At 42.8% G+C, this 18,947-nt stretch overlaps 1 protein-coding gene across 1 annotated transcript in view; it reads left to right on the plus strand.

Moving 5' to 3' along the window:
- Positions 1–18,947, plus strand: part of LAPTM4B (lysosomal protein transmembrane 4 beta) — a 61,746-nt gene that overhangs the window by 33,718 nt on the left and 9,081 nt on the right. The window contains exon 6 of the mRNA XM_032129996.1: positions 6,585–6,680. Coding sequence (XP_031985887.1) covers positions 6,585–6,680 — 96 coding nt within the window. The remainder of the gene's footprint in view (positions 1–6,584; positions 6,681–18,947) is intronic.

Below are 18,947 nucleotides of genomic sequence, written 5' to 3' on the forward strand. Positions count from 1 at the left end.
AGGTCTGGGTATCTACACCCCCAGCAGCCTGATACCTGTATGAAACAGGGTTATAGACATCATGGAAAAAATGTGAAAAATCTCATAGACAAACACAAGAACATATAGGCCACAATGGGGAAGTGTGGTGCTCGTAGGAGGACCTCATGACTTATGGATCCTTTGAAGCAGAGGATCATCTAGTGGACAAGGGAGAGCCTGTTGATACAGACTCCTTGTTTTTTCAGAACATGTTTGGCAGTATCTCTCATCAAAAGCTTTAAAAAGCACCTTAAGATGTGTAGGGAGACAAGAAAAGGGAATCTCACAGACTGTGGATAGGGAATAGGGAATAAAGATAGATTATCAGTCTTTCCAACACTGCAACCCATGCATTTTGGTGCAGTCATAAGAGATCTGGGAAGGGGAAGGAAATCTAACAACATTTTTTTTCAGTGTTATTCAAAATAGGGAAAGCAATTAGCCAAGAAGTCCTTGCAGGAGAATCTCATGTAATGGCAGAAAAACTCAGTCGTGAAAAATGCTAAGTAGTGGGCACAGAGGAAGCATGCTCTTGTTTCACAAACACTGTAGTGGACTCTGAAGGAAGTGTGACCACTTGTAAAAGGAGTCTTATAGCTGTAACAGATAGACCTGTGAAAATATTAGCTTAGCTCATTTCTGGTCAAACAAGTAAATCAAATGCTAAGAATGTTAAGAAAGCAATAGAAAAGCCAAAAATATAAGTTGTATCATTTCTTAGTCAGTTTAGATGCCCACTGTCTCTGGAAGCATAGCTTCCCTTCTGGTGCCCTGTCTCAGAAAGAATTTTGTAGAGCAGGTAAGTAAATCCAAGCAATCTCTCCTGGGAGGAACAACATAAAGAACTGTCAGACCAGGCAACAGAAAGACACAGGGAATGAGAATTTATTTGCTGTTATGAAAACCTAGTGGGTGAGAGGGCTGGAGGTGGCAGGTACTGGGCAAAGGGGAGATGTAGCAGGCAAAGAGGAGATGTAGCGTCACCCAGAGCAGCCAGAAAGGACTCATGTGAAACCACCACAACCAGGTTGATTGTCCAGTGAGTCCAGCCCTCACCTGCTGTGGCTCAGAAGTTCAAAAAGAGCTCAGAATAAGATCAGACAAATCAGTGTAGGAAAAACAACAACCTGTGGCTCCAACTAGCACCCTGAGCATTGGACCTCTTGTAAAGTATGCTGTTATGTTTGCCCTCTTCTTGCACCCTTCTGCAAGTTTCTCACAGCGCAGGGCTGCTGGTTTTGTATTTCTTGTGTGGGACTTTATTTCAGATTAGTCTTGCTCTCTCTGCAGAGCAATTTTGCATTAGGTTAGAGAAGTCCCAAAGAGTCACAGTGACACCAGAGATGTTCCTTCCAGGCAACACATTTGACAGCATATACAGGGAATGTTGCTGTGGCAAAAGAGGTAGATTAGGTTATTGAAGCTACTTCAAAACTGGGGAAAGAAACCCAACAGATAGGATGTATTAAGGTGCTGTTGGAAGCAGTGTTCACTTTTCTTCTGTGATTTGGCAATACAATTTAGCCTTCTGGCCTTATATGTTCACAACCATACAGTTGATTTTATTTGCACTTCTAAGAAATATGTGTGAATTTAATAAATACATAGATTTTTCAGGTTCCACAAGGAATGTGTTCTAAAAAATTTTTTCTGATGCAACCAACAGCTCATTTTTACCCCATGTGGGTCTGGTGTTTCCTTGAGTAAGTATGTCAAGGAAGTTTCAAGCTTATTAAAAAAAAAAGGCAACTATAATTGGAATGGCAGAAATGCTTACTACAGAGGCAAGAAACCTAAGAAATTAATAGTGCGAAAGAGTCATTTTGTTTTAAAGTGGTAACTTGTGTTTTTTCCAAGAGTATATGTGGCTCATATAATGCTCATTCTAGCAATATATTATCATATAAATGAGTCACAAAAAATATGACTCACACAGAAACACATGCTAAATTCCAGTTAGCATTTTCATTTGAATTTCTTATGTTTCCAGAAGAGCTGTTGTGCAGATTTACAGAATCTGCTCCATCAACTGAAAGCTGAACACACACAGATGCATCACATTTTATCTCTGATAGACTTAACAGATGGTACCACATTTATATACTGAAACTGGGAAGGTACTGTGTGTAAAAAAATGCACCTGAGCTTCCTCTCTCTCTGGAGTTCAACTAGAAACAGGGAGAGGAACCAAAACATTGTGACCTAGGAAAAGCTACAGTAGGAAAAGCTGCATTCAACTGGTAGGAAATACAAAACAGAATCACCTAATTCCTCAGAAATATTTGGTATTATGACTCTTTTTTTTTGGGTGAAGCTACATGGATAGGAAAGCACTACTGAGAAGAAAGCAACATTATGCAGTATTAGATGTTGGGTTTGTGTTTTGCAGTCATGGGTTTGTGAAAAGGGAAGGGAGACAAGAGAGGGTGATAAGAAAGCGAGCCAGCTAACCACACACAAACGCTTGTCTTTTTAGTCCTTATGATTTACTTGGATCTGAAGCACCTAATGGGAATTTCAGGTGGTTTCACACCAAATGCTTTTCAGAGTAGACCAAAATGTATTATTCCATTCACTGTTCTTGTCTAGAAACTGAACTGGAGTTGCATACCATGAAACATAGATGTTTCCTATCTGTCTGAGGAAGGGCATCCAGCAGCATAAATGTGTTTGTATACATGTACACAGGACTTCACATGGCATGTAGCCAATACAGTGGCTTTTGAATCGTGTGCTCTGCAGCTGGTTTGGAGAAGAGGGCCTTGGTTTTCTCCAGCCAACCCCAGCTGCTGAGTCAGAGTAGTTGAGGCTTCACCCTCCCCATCATGGGCAGGCCCAAATGAGCTCAGATGAGCACAAACACAACCAGATTAAATGTTTTCCCCAGGCTGTCCCAAGCACTCTGCAGCTCTTCCCTGGCCTTTCTCTTTCTGAAAAGTAGGTAGGAAGAGGTAGCTGCCAGTGGGGCAGCCAAAAGGTTCAGTGAGACAGGCTGGTCTTCAGCAAACTGAGTATTAGCACTGTTCTCGATAATATGCCTGTAAGCTGCACGTACAAGGTGTTGAGCCTGGAGATGAGACCGCTCTGCACATCCTGGTGTCCTCAGCAGATGGGAAAGGGTAATGTGGAATGAAGTTATGTGCTCGCCCTGAGGGATTTGGTATCTCAGCCCAAGGGGATGCTTCCTGGCAGGGGGAGCCCTGACCTGCAACACATCCCCCCGTGTCTGCTACCTTCCTGCAGGGCTGATGGAGCAGCAGTTGGGACCATGAACACAGCCCCAACAGCCAAGCTCTGATCCCCACTCCCAGGAATGGCCAACACATAGCCATGAGGTTGCCACCTGTTCCACAAAAGCCTAGGACAAGTCCCAGCACTGATGATGACAGGATACTTAGGAGAGAAGCATCTCTAAAGTAGGGGTCAATTGTTTTAAATTGCATACCTCAGTGTGTGTGACTGTGAGCCAACAGGTGATGCCCTGGCCACTGTAAGGTGCCATATAAAGTGCTGCAGACCAGTGGTTTGGTTTGATATTATTAATTCTTTCCAGTCACAACATTTCTTTCAGTTCTAAGCAGTTGTTCTTGTACAGCTTTTTTATACTCACAAGGTTCACATTCTAGTGTGCTGAGAAGAAGGATTTAATTGCAGATTTTATCAGCACAGCAACCCATTGTTTCTGTAACACCAATATGGGAAATATATGTGGTCAACTGGTCTGCTATTATCATGCCTCTGAAATCTTCATATAAATTTCAGTTAGTGTAGAAATCTTTATGTCATTTTCACCAGTTACTGAAGCCCATCCCAGCTCTGTAAATAGAAAATTCCAAGCAGCTGGGGAGTCAAATGGAATTCAGGGCAGGCAGCTACTAACCCGAGGGGGCTCTGTTGGGTCTGTGGTGCTCACCCTGCACTTGCTGCCAGCGAGGGATCACACAGAGGCCTTCTGTGACCCAGATCAGTACAGACTTTCCCTTGCTGTGTTACAAGAAGCAGCTCAATACAAGAACGTCTTAATTTCCACAAAGATGCTGGTCAGTCATCTGGTCAGGCACGCCTGATGAGCACAGGTCTGCAGTTCATTACTGTTATGCAGCTTAACAACTGTCTCTGCAGCTGCAACAGCAAGAGGCAAGGTGACAAGGTTTTGTGGGTTTCAGATCCTTAGGGTCTCAAGTAATTTCCCACCATCCAAAGGGGAAGAGCGAAAACTGGTTAGAAGTGGGCACAGTGCCTGTTTCTACATTCAGCCTTCTTACACACCTGTCCATTCTCGTGGTTGCTTGGGGCTGCCTCCCCCAAAAGGTGTCTGTCACCAGTCTGTGGTGTGGTATGCAGGAGATCCAGTAAGGGTGGATTAGGCTGAGGGAGTTCAGGCCTTTTATGCAGGGCCAATTTCAAGCGTGAACATTAGTCTCCTGAGATAAAAATCAATATATTTATATACTGTGTGTCCAGCCACGCATTTTAAGGCAGTGTTTGAAACCTCAGCCAAGTCTTTCAGGAAAGAAAACTGGTAACTGAATCAGGAACCCCATTTAATGGTGCAGCAGTATTGGTAGAAAATAATTACTGGGAACAAGCTTAAATAAAGTTACAGGTTGAGGAAAACAAGTTTCTGTGACTCATGATTTGCAGGCCAGCAGCACATGTCCAAAGCACTTGGACAAGGATGTGCTCCGAGTTGCTGCCACTGACCCTATGTGGTCAGTGTCTCAGGGCCAATTCCTTGGTGTGTGCTGGTTGATGACCTCCTTAATTCAAGGAACAGACCTCACCCACTGAGAAACAGCCCATGCATGCAGAAGCAGGGCTGATTAGAGCTAGGGTTCAGAGATGGGAGAGCTGGTAGGGGCTCACTGTGGGGTTAAGTGTGTTTTATTTACTACATGGAATGGGAGCATTCAAAAATAAATCTCCTGCTAGCTTCTCCCAGATAGGATTATATTATCCAAAGCAGGGCTTCCCTCACTTTGGATTTTGACAGGAGGAGTATAGAAATAGTTTTGAAAATAGGTAGGCTTAATATAAAAGGTTTCTTACAAAGACAGGCTGTGTCCCCACAGAAGTGTACTATATTCACTCTCTGTTCTTCATTGGCTCTTATACCTTTTGCAGGCCGTAGTATCTGAGCAGTGAAAGCTGCAGAACTACTTATTACCACTTAAAATTAACGATGACATTTTACTTAATTCTGGAAAAGATGCAGTTCTCCACGTATGTGCCTTTACTTGTTTCAGTAGCCTGGGGCAGGTTTGTACAGCCCACAGCTTGGTCTGTAGAGCCTGTCTAATCTTCCCTTGGGACTTAGCTCACTCCAGAAGCCTTTTGCTTTCTCCATTTGATGGCCAAAAGTATTGTCAAAGTCTGCAACACCTCCAAGTCAATCCAGGGGTCTGTAAGGTGCTGTGAAAAAAGAGGAGGCAAATTTACCCGATTTTAGCCAGGTCAGCCCTGGTGGAAAAAAAACTTCATGATCTGGAAGTGAGCCATCAGTGAGTCACGTGGAATCCTGAAAAACACAGCTCATGTCTGTCGGCTCTGGAGACAGAGGAAGCACAAGGCAGCTGAAAGGGATAAGAGGCTTTTGGAAGGCCATCAGTGCAAGTGAGTCACAAAAGTATGACTCACTCAGTGAGACACACATGCAAATTCAGTGCTGGCAGTTTAATCTGCATGTGTTAGGTTTGGGGAAGAATTGCTGTGCAGACCTACTAAGTAAAAATATAAGTTGGGCACTATCAAAACACAAAGTTCTCCTCATCACTGTCATGTGTGATTACATGGGTGTCTTGGTTTGAAAGAAAACAAAAGGAAAAACCCTAACCTCCAACAATGGGAAGCAGAAAGCTCCAGAGAGAGCTGCTTTAGTCCTGCCAGCTGTTACCAACATCCTGCGGATCTGACTCCAGCTCCTCCACATCTTCCTGCCTCTTATCTTCCTTCCAGTCACTTTGCTCATCTTTGCTGCCCAAACTGGAATCTCTCCTGCTTGTGAAGGAGATGGTGGCTTGTGAGCATTTTGCCCAACCAGTTAAAAAAGTGGAGACAACTAGTTAACAGGTGGCACTACCCAAGCTCCAAGAACAAAATCAGTGAACTTTATAAACTTGCAGTAGGTTTATTGCAAGGTTTTTACACTGGGGAAAAAAAAAGTATTTTAAACAATATTTAAAAGATCAGAAATAACTTCAGATGTCAATAAAAACTTTTACTTTGGCAATTTTCTCTAGTCAGGCAAGAAGAGCAAGACCATTCCAGTCATATGGAATACACTGATTTAATATGCCCCCTTTATATATTGAAAGCCACAGTAAGGTCTCCCCAGAACCTTCTCTTCTCAATTCTAAAGAACCCCAAATCTGTCAGTATGAGGAACAGTGTTGGATTACTCACAGAACCCCGAGACATTCTCATAGTCACTGCAACCAGGGAAGTGACTGTCCTGTGCTTCTGTCATGCTGATATTCATATTTATATATGGAATGGAAATGCTCTAACAGAAAAAGTCCATGGTTTATTTTCTGCACAGAATAATAAATAGCTTTTCTTTGCAGGGTTACTTGATAAGCTGTGTGTGGAACTGTTACCGGTACATTAATGGCAGAAACAACTCGGACGTGTTGGTGTACATTACCACCAACGACACCGCGGTAAGGATGTTAGATGGCAAACATTTGTGTAATATTATGCATTTAAAGGCTTGATTTTATATTTCTGACTCTTTAGTTAACCACCTTAATTCCTCTGACAGCCCTCATCTGGTGGTGTTTGGACTTGAAACTCAAGGGACTGGCGTGCAATGGTTGCAAATAACATCTATTGCTAAAATGCTGGTTTTAGGCATATAATCTGTTAAAGATTCTGTGTTAATCATAAACAACAGTTGATGTCGTGGCCCCAGGAATGACCCCCAGTTCTGAGCTCCAGCTGTGTGATGGTGTGGACAGTGGAGGGACTGATTAGGACTCAAGGATGCCATGGTCTACACCTGCTATGAAATTCGGATTTATCTATAGAAACTGTGATTTAGGACCCTGAACATGGGGTGTAGTACTTTACAAACTCACAGAGAGGAGCTAAAAGGCAGCAAAAGTTCAGTGATTTGTTTCCCAGTGCATGATTGGGTTTGTATGGTAAGGAGACCAAATGAAACAAAGATCAACATGAAAGCAATTAATAAGCAAATTTTAACCTCAAAGAATGGAAGGCATAAGTTCACTTTATAGTAGTTTAGTGCTTACATGCACATGTGCAGGACATCATTGCTAAGCATGATGTCTTGCTTTTTGCAAAAGGCACTTGTCCTGGTTTGAAAGACAGGTGTCTGCTAAGGAAGGCAGGAGCTCCCCTTGGAATGGCAGATGCGACCCCCCTTCCCTCCGAGTTATTATAATTTTGAAATCAAGGGGCTTTCAGGGAAAGATATGGGAAGTAGGAATAACAGTTCTTTACTATTATCTATCTATATGTGTATAACCAGTCAAACAAACAGCAATAACTGTGGCAGTAACAGCAAACAATCACAAACCCAGTGCCAGCCTTCTCGGCTGTCGGGCCCTTTCCCCTCGGGTGCAGTTCCACTCGCAGCCGGCAGGGGCGCTGGCGGCTCCCGGTGAGCAGGGCAGGTGCGATGGTTCCCCCGCGGCTGCAGGGGGCGCTCCGGAGCGAGCTCGGGGAGCACGCGGCACCGGTGCCCTGGGATCCCGGGAAGGGATGGGACAAAGGCTTCACAAACCCCTGGGCAGCCGATCCCGGTGTCCAGCCGGACCCTCGGGAACAGCAGGCTGGAACGGCAGGCTGGAGCGGCAGAGACGAACACAAATTCCTGGTGGCAGATGAGATGCATCCAAACGGGGAGCCCCCGGAGGTCTGGGCAGGCAGGGTGAGCAGGGCTACAGCGTAGCGAAGGCTCAAAGGAGCCGCGGGGCAGGGCGGCCACAGCCCGGCTCCCAGCGCGGCGGGGAAGGCGGGCTTTGGGATCCCAGGGCTTTTCCAGCAGAAGGGAAAAAGCAGCCAAAGAAAGCAGCCTCCCTCTCTGTCCAAACTCTGGAGACCGATTGCCTGCACACCCAGGTGAAACAAAAGAGTAGCCCGATGCACCCCACCCCCATAGGCACCACTTTTGTTTTTCTGAAGTACCCAGCCATTTGTCCCCCTAGCAACACGTATGGGGAAAATTCCTTTAACAGAAAAAAAAAAAAAAAAGAACAAAAAAAAAAAACAGGAGAGCCCCTAAAACCCCAACAGCACTGAAGGAATACAGGAAGAAAGGGTTTCTGGAAAAGAGCCAGTTCTGTTTGCAGTGGTATTGCCATGGAGCCGCTCAGTTCCGTCCAAGCTACACGCTGAGGGCACTGTGCCAGATCAGCCCCTGGGGCAACCCACTGGCTTATGTAACAAGGGTCTTTACACTATTTACATAACAGAAGGAGAGCAGCATGAACTTGGTCCTTTGGATCTTCTGGGTAAAATCCCGGTATTGCCTTCCTCAGGTTTTCCTAAGTGTGTGTGGTCTCCACGAACTGAGGTATTAGACTGTCAACTGTAATCCCTTGGAATGAATGATTCCCGTGCTGCAAGGGCTTAGAAAACCATCACTACTTTTACATGAAAGATGTAACTCTTGCATAGTTATTTGTCTTCTATACCTGAAGCTTTGAGACAAACTTTAGAAGTTTTACAGACCATGATCACAGCTGGCAACCAGGACATTTAAGTATAAAAGCATGGATTTATTGAAAGCTAAGAAGTATTACTATTTTCTTTACTGGAATCTATTTTGAGTATAACCAGGAGTTTTATGTGAAGTAATTTTGATAGCTCTTTTGTTCAACCTGCAGGTAGTTGTAACTCAGCTTCAAACATTGTTAACTCTACAACCCACAGAGCTCGAAGTCTCTGTAGTGGGAGGGTGTCAGCTGGATTATCTGGGAAACTAAACTTACTTTTTAAAAGTTACATTAAAACCACCTGCCTCACTGCTGCCTTCATAAACAAAAGACTATTTTTTTAGAGATGCCTGGCTACAAAATCTCTTCTCAGTACTTTAGTAATTACCAAATGTTTCTGTGAGAAAAGGAAGCCCTTTTATCCCATTCACAGATGACATTGGTAGACTGAGCCTTTAATTTAACTTTGCTTATCTTGATCTTACAAGACATCTAAAGCAGAAGCAGGTTTTGAGAAAGGTTGTGCATTCCTAGCTTGGGCTCTGACCACTGCACTCTTCTTCCTTCCCCAGTATTTATACTTCTTTGATTTTAATAAGGTGAGAATTTGGTCTTGTCAGGTATGATGCATCTTTCTAAGGGAGTTCAATAAGATGACATTAAATGAGAGAGCTGTTTGGGAATGTATCAGCTAACCAAAAAAATTCACTCAAAGATTCCTGTTTGTGAATACAGAAGGGCTCAGGAGCAATGCTGCTGGGGAAGGTTTTCTCAGGCCCAGACAGAAAGGCAAGAGGAGAATCATTACCAGACTGGGTTTTGCATTATTTATTTGAGGTGGAGGCAAGCTTCATTCAAACCCATGTCTGACTACTCCTCTTTAGTCAGGATGAGCGCCTTCAGCCTTAGGTGACATAGTCCATATCCATTTCTTTCACATCCTTCCCTGAGAAGCTGCATGAGCACCCACCAGCACAGTGCACTCAGTGATGTGATGGAGGAGCTGATGTGCTCCTGAGCAGCCTCTTTCTTTCTTCTGCACTTTGCTGAGCTTCAGAAGTATGTGGGGTTAAATCCTCATCATTCTCCACTGTCAGTCAGAAGATAGTTCTTCCCTTCCTTCACCCCCTGAAATCACAGACTTAAGAAGATTATGTTTTTTGTATGTCTACATTGTGAAACAGAAACAAAACTCCCTCTCCACCTGACTATAAAAAAAGTAGTCTCAACACTGCTGGTTAAAAATGGTTTCAAAATGAAGCATGGAAGAATAGGGCTTTGAAAGTTAAATACCGAGGACCTGTGAGAGTTTAGAACTCTTGAGAAAACCTTACAAAATTTTGAAATGCTGTGATAGGTCACTACAGTCAGTTGAATTGTATAGTATTCTCCCAACATTCAAGTGTACTTTTGTATTAAAATTATGGGTTTTCATTTTTATGAATGCTGGTAAACTTCTTTCAGCAGGGCTTCTTCATACCTATATGCCTTTAAATCATAAGCTACAAATGTCTTAAAAAAGATGAGTCAGTCTCTGCCCTCTTCTTTGAAATAAATGTGTCATTTTTAGAATCAAACCTGCTACCTGAATTCCAACAGAGCTGCAGGTCATACCTGCAGAGTATGTTCTCGTCTTCGGGGATGGTTTTTGATATATACTTGTCATCAGCATTAGCTAAAAGAATCTGTACAAATGGAAGTAAAAATCTAAGCTTAAATATGAGAGTGGGTGTAATTACTATAGTTTAGAGTAAAACTTCTAAATATTATGGAATCATAGAATCACAGAATGGTTTGGGTTGGAAGGGACCTTCAAGATCATTTAGTTCCAACCCCCCTGCCACAGGCAGGGACACCTTCCACTAGACCAGGCTGTGCAAAGCCTCATCTTTGAACATTTCCAGGAATGGGCCATCCACAGCTTCTCTGGGCAACCTCTTCCAGTGTTTCACCACCCTCACAGTAAAGAATTTCTTCCTAATATCTAATTTACACCTACTCTCCGTTTAAAGCCATTCCCCCATGTCCTATCACTACATGCTCTTGTGAAAAGTCCCACTCCAGCTTTCTTGTAGACCCCCTTTAGATACTGGAAGGTGCTATAAGGTCTCCCTGGATGGAGCCTTCTTTTCTCCATTTTTGTGGTCCTCCTCTGGACTGGCTCCAACAGGTCCATGTCGTACTTATGATGAGGTCCCCAGAGTTGAAACAAGCTTTCTTGTTTATAGAAGGATTTTGTCTTAAAATCCAGCATTCCCTGTAGTGTGAATTGCTTCATGCTACCCATTTGCTCTGTTGCTCCCAGCACAGAAATTTCCAGTTAGTTCCCCTGGTCAAACTGGTTCTTATAAATAATGCTCATAGATCTGATCTGTAACTAACCTGTTATCAGCTACCAGATAATCTGATTTTTGTCACTCAGTGTAAGTGGTTTAAGCCATCCTTTTTGCACGTGTGCCATCTGGAACAAACATGCCTCCTCCCACTGCAGGCTATGAATGGGATATTCCTGCTGCCCTTTAGGTGAGAGATCCTCCTTCTGTGACCTTTGATCAAAGTTTGACACCATGTGAATGTGCCTGGCTTGGCTCCATCAGCAGACTCTGTTAAGATGTGGGGGGGACCAGCTGATGCTGGGCAGGGAAATGGCCTGGACCCCAGGAGGGGGGAGGGTGCGACACTCTTATGCTCCTGAGGACCTGAGAATCCAGCTATGTACATTCACAGCAGAGTCTCTAGGGAATATGGATCTCCCTTCTCTGAGTGTTTTTCCAGTACTTCTCTCCCCTCAGTTTCTGGACGTGTCTATAGGAGGTTTTAGCATGGCAGTAAGGTGGCTCCCCTGCAACAATCTGAGGATTGCTTTTTCCACTTTCCCAATCCATAGTAACCTGAGGATTGTTTTTTTCAGTTTCCCAATCTGGGATTGTTTTTTGCTGCCAGCTTCTCAAACACACCATGGATGAAAGTTAATTTTCCACACAAATTTAAACTGTCACAGCAGTACCATGGAAATTTCATCCAATTTGGAAAAATTGTCAGTGTACAGGTGCAAAAGATAACCCAAAGTTAGACATTTCTTCTCTGGAGCAGTAGCAGCTCTATTATGCTCTTGGACAGCCAGGAGATTTCAGTCTATTTTTACTCTCACTGAAGCCAATCAATGGAAGTTTCATCTCTGGTCATGCTGCCAGTGGGGATAAAATGTAAAGCTGTAAATCTCTCTTCAAAGTGGGATTTAGATCTTTATGTGCTTTATAAAATGGCTTCAGTAGACTTTATCTTACATACACTTATCCACAATGGTTAATAAGTTACTTTTTTTTTTAAATGCTGATATCTTCCCTCTGTGGACACGACTTCAAATAAGTAACCTGTAATTAATTGGTCAACACTTTTGTTTGCTTTCCCTTTCCCAAAGCAATAGGGGACCTATTTGAGAAGTGCAGAGTTAGATCTTTTTTTTCTGCTGGATGATTTCTCTGAGCAGAGGAAGAATATTATTTGGTAAAGTTGGAAGAGCCATTCTTTGTATTATTGTGTTATTAATTTGGTGATTAATTTGGCTATGGGCAGAAGGAAGGACCCTTAAACTCATGCCAGTTAAACAGGCTGAAGCATGAGATGGATCCCAGAGACAGATAAACCATAGACAAGAGCTCTTATTTCTGATACGTGCTTTGGAACCTGTGGTTTCCAACTGGCAAGCCTGATTCAGGATGGTACATGTCAGAGTAGAAGACAGCTTAGAGAAAAATTCTGCTTTAAAGATATTTTCCATAAAAATCCTACAAACTTGTCAATGTCCACCAGGTAGCTGGTCTTGTGTGGCAGTTTGTGTGTATAACATTGTGAGCCAGTAGATCACAAACATCTTTTTGCAGTGAATAGTAACCAGGGAAATACTTTAAAATGAGCTGACATCACAAATGAATATCCCTGCTGTGACTCACTCTCTGAGTCCTTTCAGGGCCTCCTAACAGAGTCCAGGCAGAGGACCCCTGACCTTCCTTATTGGAAACTGTCTGATAAAACCTGCAAGAGGAAAAGCAGGTGAAACAGGACACAGAGAAGAGGAAGAACAATCAGGGGCAAGAAATAAAGATTATAAGTAGAACTACTCAGAGCAGTAAGTAAAGGGGATGGCTCATTAGTAACCACATGCAATAGTCTACATGAGACCTAGAACTGTGGTTTAAATGCTGGAGCTGTTTTTCTTCAGAATTACACAGTGTAAGCATAACAATACAAGTAATTTCTTTACTGAGAGAATCTTCAAAGGGCTCCAGATCCACATGGATGCCCCCATTCACATCTTGGTAGTATGCATGTGCCACATGTGCAGTTCTTCCTCTTTTGTTTGATTCTGAGTTGCAGAAAAGTATCATGATGGTTTGCATCTGCCAACAAACAGCTATTCAGATGCTCCAGCATTTCATATTCTACTTGCAGTGAAGTCCCATGCCTTGTCAGTTGGCCTTTAATCTTAGTGAAGAGATTGTTCCTTCTTATTTCCTGGGGTTTTTTTAACTTTACATCTTATCATCTATACTCAGCTCTTTCTTCCACTTTTTCCCTGTTTATGGAAGATTTTTTAAATTAGAATCCAGCATCCTCTGTGGTCTGAATTACTTCATGCTGCCTGTTTACTCTATTGCTTAGTGCTATTGGCTAATCACACTTCTTGTTATGGGTCTCACCTAGTATTAGGTAGCTGCCGTCAGAAGCCAGCTGTACTGTTTGGAACAGGCTATTAACAGTGTCAATTTGGGGCAAATACCCTCTTAAGTTTAAAAATAAGATTTCCAAAGCATTTTCATTTGTCATGACAGTCGTTAAATTTACATGTGAGCTAAATTACAAGATCAAAATATACATGTTTATCTATTTTCCTCAGTAGATTGTAAATCTATATTTATTTGCAGTTAACATACTGGATTTTTTTTAATACGTGACAATTTGTGAGAGATTTACAATAAAATTAACAAATCTGTTCTCAATGTTCATAATTAGATTAAAAAGTAGACATTAAATGGGGATTTGTAATTTAAATCTTCCAAATCTTTTTGGATTCACTAATTGGGTGTGTTGCAATGTAGGAAAAAAACAGTGTTTATAAATTTGCAGTTTCTTTCTTTAGTCATTTTTATCCTAATGGGATTGATTCACTACCATCTGACAGCTGCTGCTTTTTGGCCTTCAAAACACAAGTCAAAGTCTTCAGTATAATTCCAAGGATAAGTATCAGTGCAGCAAAAGTCAATGACAACTTAAATCCATGTTGCCAAGGATATATGGGTGTTAAGCTGAGCTGTGTGTGAATTTTCCAGGTCAGGCTCAAGTCACAGTTACGCTGTGCAACAACGGACGGGGGAGGTGAGAATCCACTTGGGCAGGTGTTGCTCAAACAAGGAATTGCAGCAGGGTGTGAGAGGCAGAGTCCCAGCAGTAAAGAGCCATGTACTCAGGCTTTATAGCCATAGAGTTGGCCTGCACAGGAGCCCTGCCCTGCTGCAGAGCCGCTCCCCCAGGGGTGGTCCTGCTGCAGCTCCAGCACTACCTCATCTGGTGTCACCTCATCACATCCCCTTGCACAGCACAGCACAGCACAACCCTGGCCTTTTCCAAGCAGAGGAGGAACTCCTCACACATCCCAGTCCCTCCCACCCCAAGCCTCTCTGACAAAGCTTTCCCAGCCCTGCAAACCATGCAGATGCTGAAGAACCATCAGCTGGGTGGGTGGGAGCAGTGACAGCTGGTGGCTCAGCGGGTGGCTGTGTTCTCTGTGAGATCGCCTGGAGGCCACGCTCAGCTCCCTACCAGGGAGGAGCACCCAGCTGCTCATGTTTGGCAGTGGTCAAGAGGTCTGTCTTTCTGTGGTTATTAGTGGTTTCAGTTAACTTATGGACTTTCAGTCTCATTTCATTTCACTTTAGTGGCTCCCTTAGAGCAATTGCGCTCTTCCCAAGCATCCCTCAGGACTCTCTATGGACACAGGACTGTCCGCTGCGGTCTGTTCCAAACTGCACAGCACTTGTGGGTTTGGTCCTCTGTCTTATGAGCAGTGAGGAAAGTGAGGTCTGTTTTAAATTAAGTCTGGGACAGACACTCAACTTCAGAAAGAACAAGGCTGAGTGGGTATTCATCTACTAAATTTAGAAGATCTGCAAAAGTTTGTGGGAGTTTCTGGCTGACAGGTGCTTTACAGTTGTGATTTACTGACAGTAATAGATTTTTTTATATACACAGAAGCCTTTCCAGCACCATCTGTAACGTAAGCACGGCTGTGATAACCACACTCTTGGCAGATAACCAGTCTTGTTAAACAATTTGGCTGTCCTGTGTGAGCTATATCCAGGTTTCTGTCTTGTTAACTCTTGAGTGGAATACACGATGTAATTGTAAAAGATAAGATTAGAAAGAGATGTAGTTTGGTAATTAAAAAGTCCATTGAAAGAGTAGTGCTCTCCCACAGTTTTCTGCACTCAAGACAACACACCAACCATTTGTTACACAGAGTGAAAGTATGCTTCAGTGTCTTCAGTACTGATGAATTGTAGATGAATACACCTTGAGAAAGCATGTGCTCATCCAGAAAATGCTCATTTTGAAAAAAAAATAAGGAAAAATTGAAAAAATAACTGTTCTGCCTGTACAAAATCATGATGTACAACTAGAGATGAAGCACTATGAGGCTGACCAAGATGTAGGAAAGACATCTGTGACCTGAAGAGGGCTTTTGCTCCATGCCTCTGAATGGAGAGAGTAATTACACCATTATTCTGGATTACTTTTATGAGGTTGCACATGATGAAAAAAGACAATAGCTTCCTGAATTCAATTTTCTTCCTAGGCAAGGGTAATCACAATCTGTCCCTAAATGTTGTTGTATCCTAGAAATATATACATTTATTCATCTATCTGGAGTGCTGAAAACACTGCTGCTTCATTACAGAATTTCATAAACTCATGTAAAGTTTCCTAAATAGTGTCTTGGAGAGCTAGTGGCTTGGAATAAACAAACAGTTTTACCAAAGAAAAACAAGCCATACCAGCTCTAACTTTTCACAGATGATTTTGCATCACTGAGCCCTACTTCTCTGCTGAATAGGGTTATAAATTATCTCTGAGCTATTCTGCTTCCAGTTACTCCATCTGTAATCGTTCTAGTGTGGTTTCTAAAGGAAATGCATACACATAAACATGAAAATACTTCCTGTCCATGTTGAGAGGAAGATTTCTTGGGATTTATTTGACAGACAACATACAATGAAATCTTTAAATAGTAATTAACCAGCACACTCCGGACAGATTTTTCAAGCAAAAGCATCCAAATGAAACCAGAACAGCATCTGTGTATACAGCAAAGTCAAACATCTCTCATTTGATATTAAATAAGATTTGGCTCAGATATGAAGCTTTGGGTTTGGCCCTATACCCAGGGCTATTTTTATCTGGGGACGAGGAGGAAGAAAAATATAGGAACATTTTGTTTTAGACATTGCTCTGTTACTTCCTCAGAGACATTTGCTTTGACTGGACTTATTTGACAAGAGCATCCATTTACATTGTAAACAAGCACCTTTGAAGCACATATTTATAAGCATTTACTTATAAGAATTGCTTCTAAAGGGCAGTCAATCTCATCTGGAAGATCATCTGACCCAGGTCAGGTGGGTGAAAGTGCCTGCCACTTTCCTGAGCATGAATGTAGGTCAGCTACCTCCCCAGCACCTTTCACATACCTGGTCTTGGAGCTCTCCCTTCAGCCTGGACCCAAAACTGTCAAGTGGGTTTCTTAGTATGAAGAAGGTAAGTGGGGACTGCACTGCAGGGGAGTGAGGATCCTTAGTGAGATGAAAGAGGGCAGAACAAGAGAGAATCTTTAAAAGAGGTCTTTAAAGTCATGAGTGGCAGAGGAGGTGGTCCCTGGATTATCAAAAGAGCTAGGGGACACTCAGTGAAATAGCTCCTGGCAGGTTTCATAGCAAACCAAAGGTATTTCTTCATGGAACACCTAGATGAGCTGTGGGACTGCTTGCCAGGGGACATTGCAGTGTTAGACATCAATATGGATTGAAATATAGGCTAGAAAAATCAGTGGAAGAAAAAATTCCTGTAATGACCAGTAGCCCAGCAACTCCTTGACATTCAAATTTCTAACACTTCAGAGAATATTCTGGGCAAATTTTAACTATGCATGCTTGCACTGCCCTTTCTTAATTTCTTTCATTGTTATGTCTTGCACTTCTGTTTCTTTATCATCCATCACTAATTACTGTGATCTGGATGGACCTTTTAACTTATCCAGGAGAGCTGTTCCTACGTGTGAGTGCTTAACTGCAGCATTATGAAAGCTAATCCCTACTTCTGTCTCTGGTGCTTGTCTTGTATGCAACATCTGACTGCATCTCACCACAGAATTATTATTATTCCTCTTTCTTCACTACTGGAAAAAAGCTCCCTCTTCTCCTGAAGGCTGTCAGCCTTTTCATACAGTCCGTGTAAAATGTGAATTCTTGTTAAGGGATTAAATAGAAAACTGAATTCTCAGTGGATTTAGTTTTAATACTTCTTGTTTCTCCCACTGGTGAGTGCTGCGTGCGGTTTTGGGCACCACAATGTAAGAAAGATATAAAGCTATTAGAGAGTGTCCAAAGGAGGGCCACAAGCATGGTGAAGGGTCTGGAGGGGAAGCTGTGTGAGAAGTGGCTGAGGTCACTTGGTCTGTTCAGCCTGGAGGAGAGAAGACTGAGGGGAAACCTCATAGTAGTCTACAGCTTGCTCACAAGGGGAAGTGTAGTGGCAGACATTGATCTCTTCTCTCTGCTGACCACTGGGAATGGCCTGAAGTTGTATCAGGGGAATTTGAGATTGGATATCAGAAAAAGGTTTTTCACCCAGAGGGTGATTGGGCACTGGAACAGGCTCCCCAGGGAAATGGTCACAGCACCAAGACTGACAAAGTTCAAGAAGTGTTTGGACAATGCTCTAAAGCACATGGTGTGACTCTTGGGGCTGTACTGTGCAGAGCCTGGAGTTGGGCTTCAGTGACCCTTGTGGGTCCCTTCCAACTCAGGATATTCTATGATTCTGTGAACTCTTGGGAACTCATTATAGAAAAAACACATTTCTTCAGACACTTGATAAATGCTACTTCTTTTCTCCCTACACAGAGAAACATTAAAAACTTTTGAAGGCCAGCCTCAATAAAATCAGTATATTTATTAGCTTCCAGTAAATTTTGTATAGGAAATAAAACAAGTGCTACATTGGTAGGCTTATTTCCTTTCAAATAAAATACAAAATTGATTATATAATCAGTGATATTTACATCTAGTCCAGAGCTCATTGTCACACAAAGTACTAAAGGAAATAGCTACCACTTTGTGGCTTGAGCCTCTAAAACAGAGCTTGAATTGAGAAGATCTGGATTTCAGAAACTTTTAAGCAAAAAATACACATTAATTTTATGTTTTCCTTTGTAATCTTGGACTGCTCAGAAGAAAACCACATTGTCAAACTTGACAAGAAAACCTTGCAAAGAGAGAATTATTCTAAGCCTTTTCAGCCTACAGAGTGAAGCAATTAGCTGGCTGTAGCTGTGTATGCGCACAGACATCTTCTGTTTTCCCCAGGTGATCTTCATAACATCTGTGTAGTCAAGATCCCAACAGTACGTTTGGGACTATCTTGAATGGGACCGGTGGTCTCAGTGGCAGCCTTCCCTCTAGAGCTGTTTGTAGGCTGGCTGCCGCTTCACTGCAGCTGAACATGCTTTAGGTTGCAGTTAATGGCTCCTCAAAGCACCACAGCTGTGGGAGGAAATTCCGCTCCTCTTGGCTGGGTGAATGACAGGACAGCAGGCAAGTAAACATGAAATTAGTGAATGTGATTGCATACCATTAAAGCCTCTCCAAACCACACAATGGTGTCAGATTGGTGCAAGTCAGTTGTTCATGGCTGGAATCACTGAGATGAAATGAACCCAGAGTAGAGGACCGGTGCAGTTAGGCACGTGCTGCTTAAAACCTCTTTCAGTTCAGTTGTCTCTGAACCTGATGCATCACCATGCGGTGACTGTATTTCAGCACTGTATTCAGCACTGGCTCTGGCATATGCTTCCCGTCTGTCTAACACTATTCATCTTGTGGCTACTCTCCCTGCTCTTTTTAAGAAACACAGAATATGGCCTGAGCCCGCTGACACTTTGTATTTGACCTGTGTGGAAGAAAAGGCTCCTTTTGC

This window comes from Corvus moneduloides, chromosome 1 (assembly GCF_009650955.1).
Source record: "Corvus moneduloides isolate bCorMon1 chromosome 1, bCorMon1.pri, whole genome shotgun sequence".
Lineage (NCBI taxonomy): Eukaryota > Metazoa > Chordata > Aves > Passeriformes > Corvidae > Corvus > Corvus moneduloides.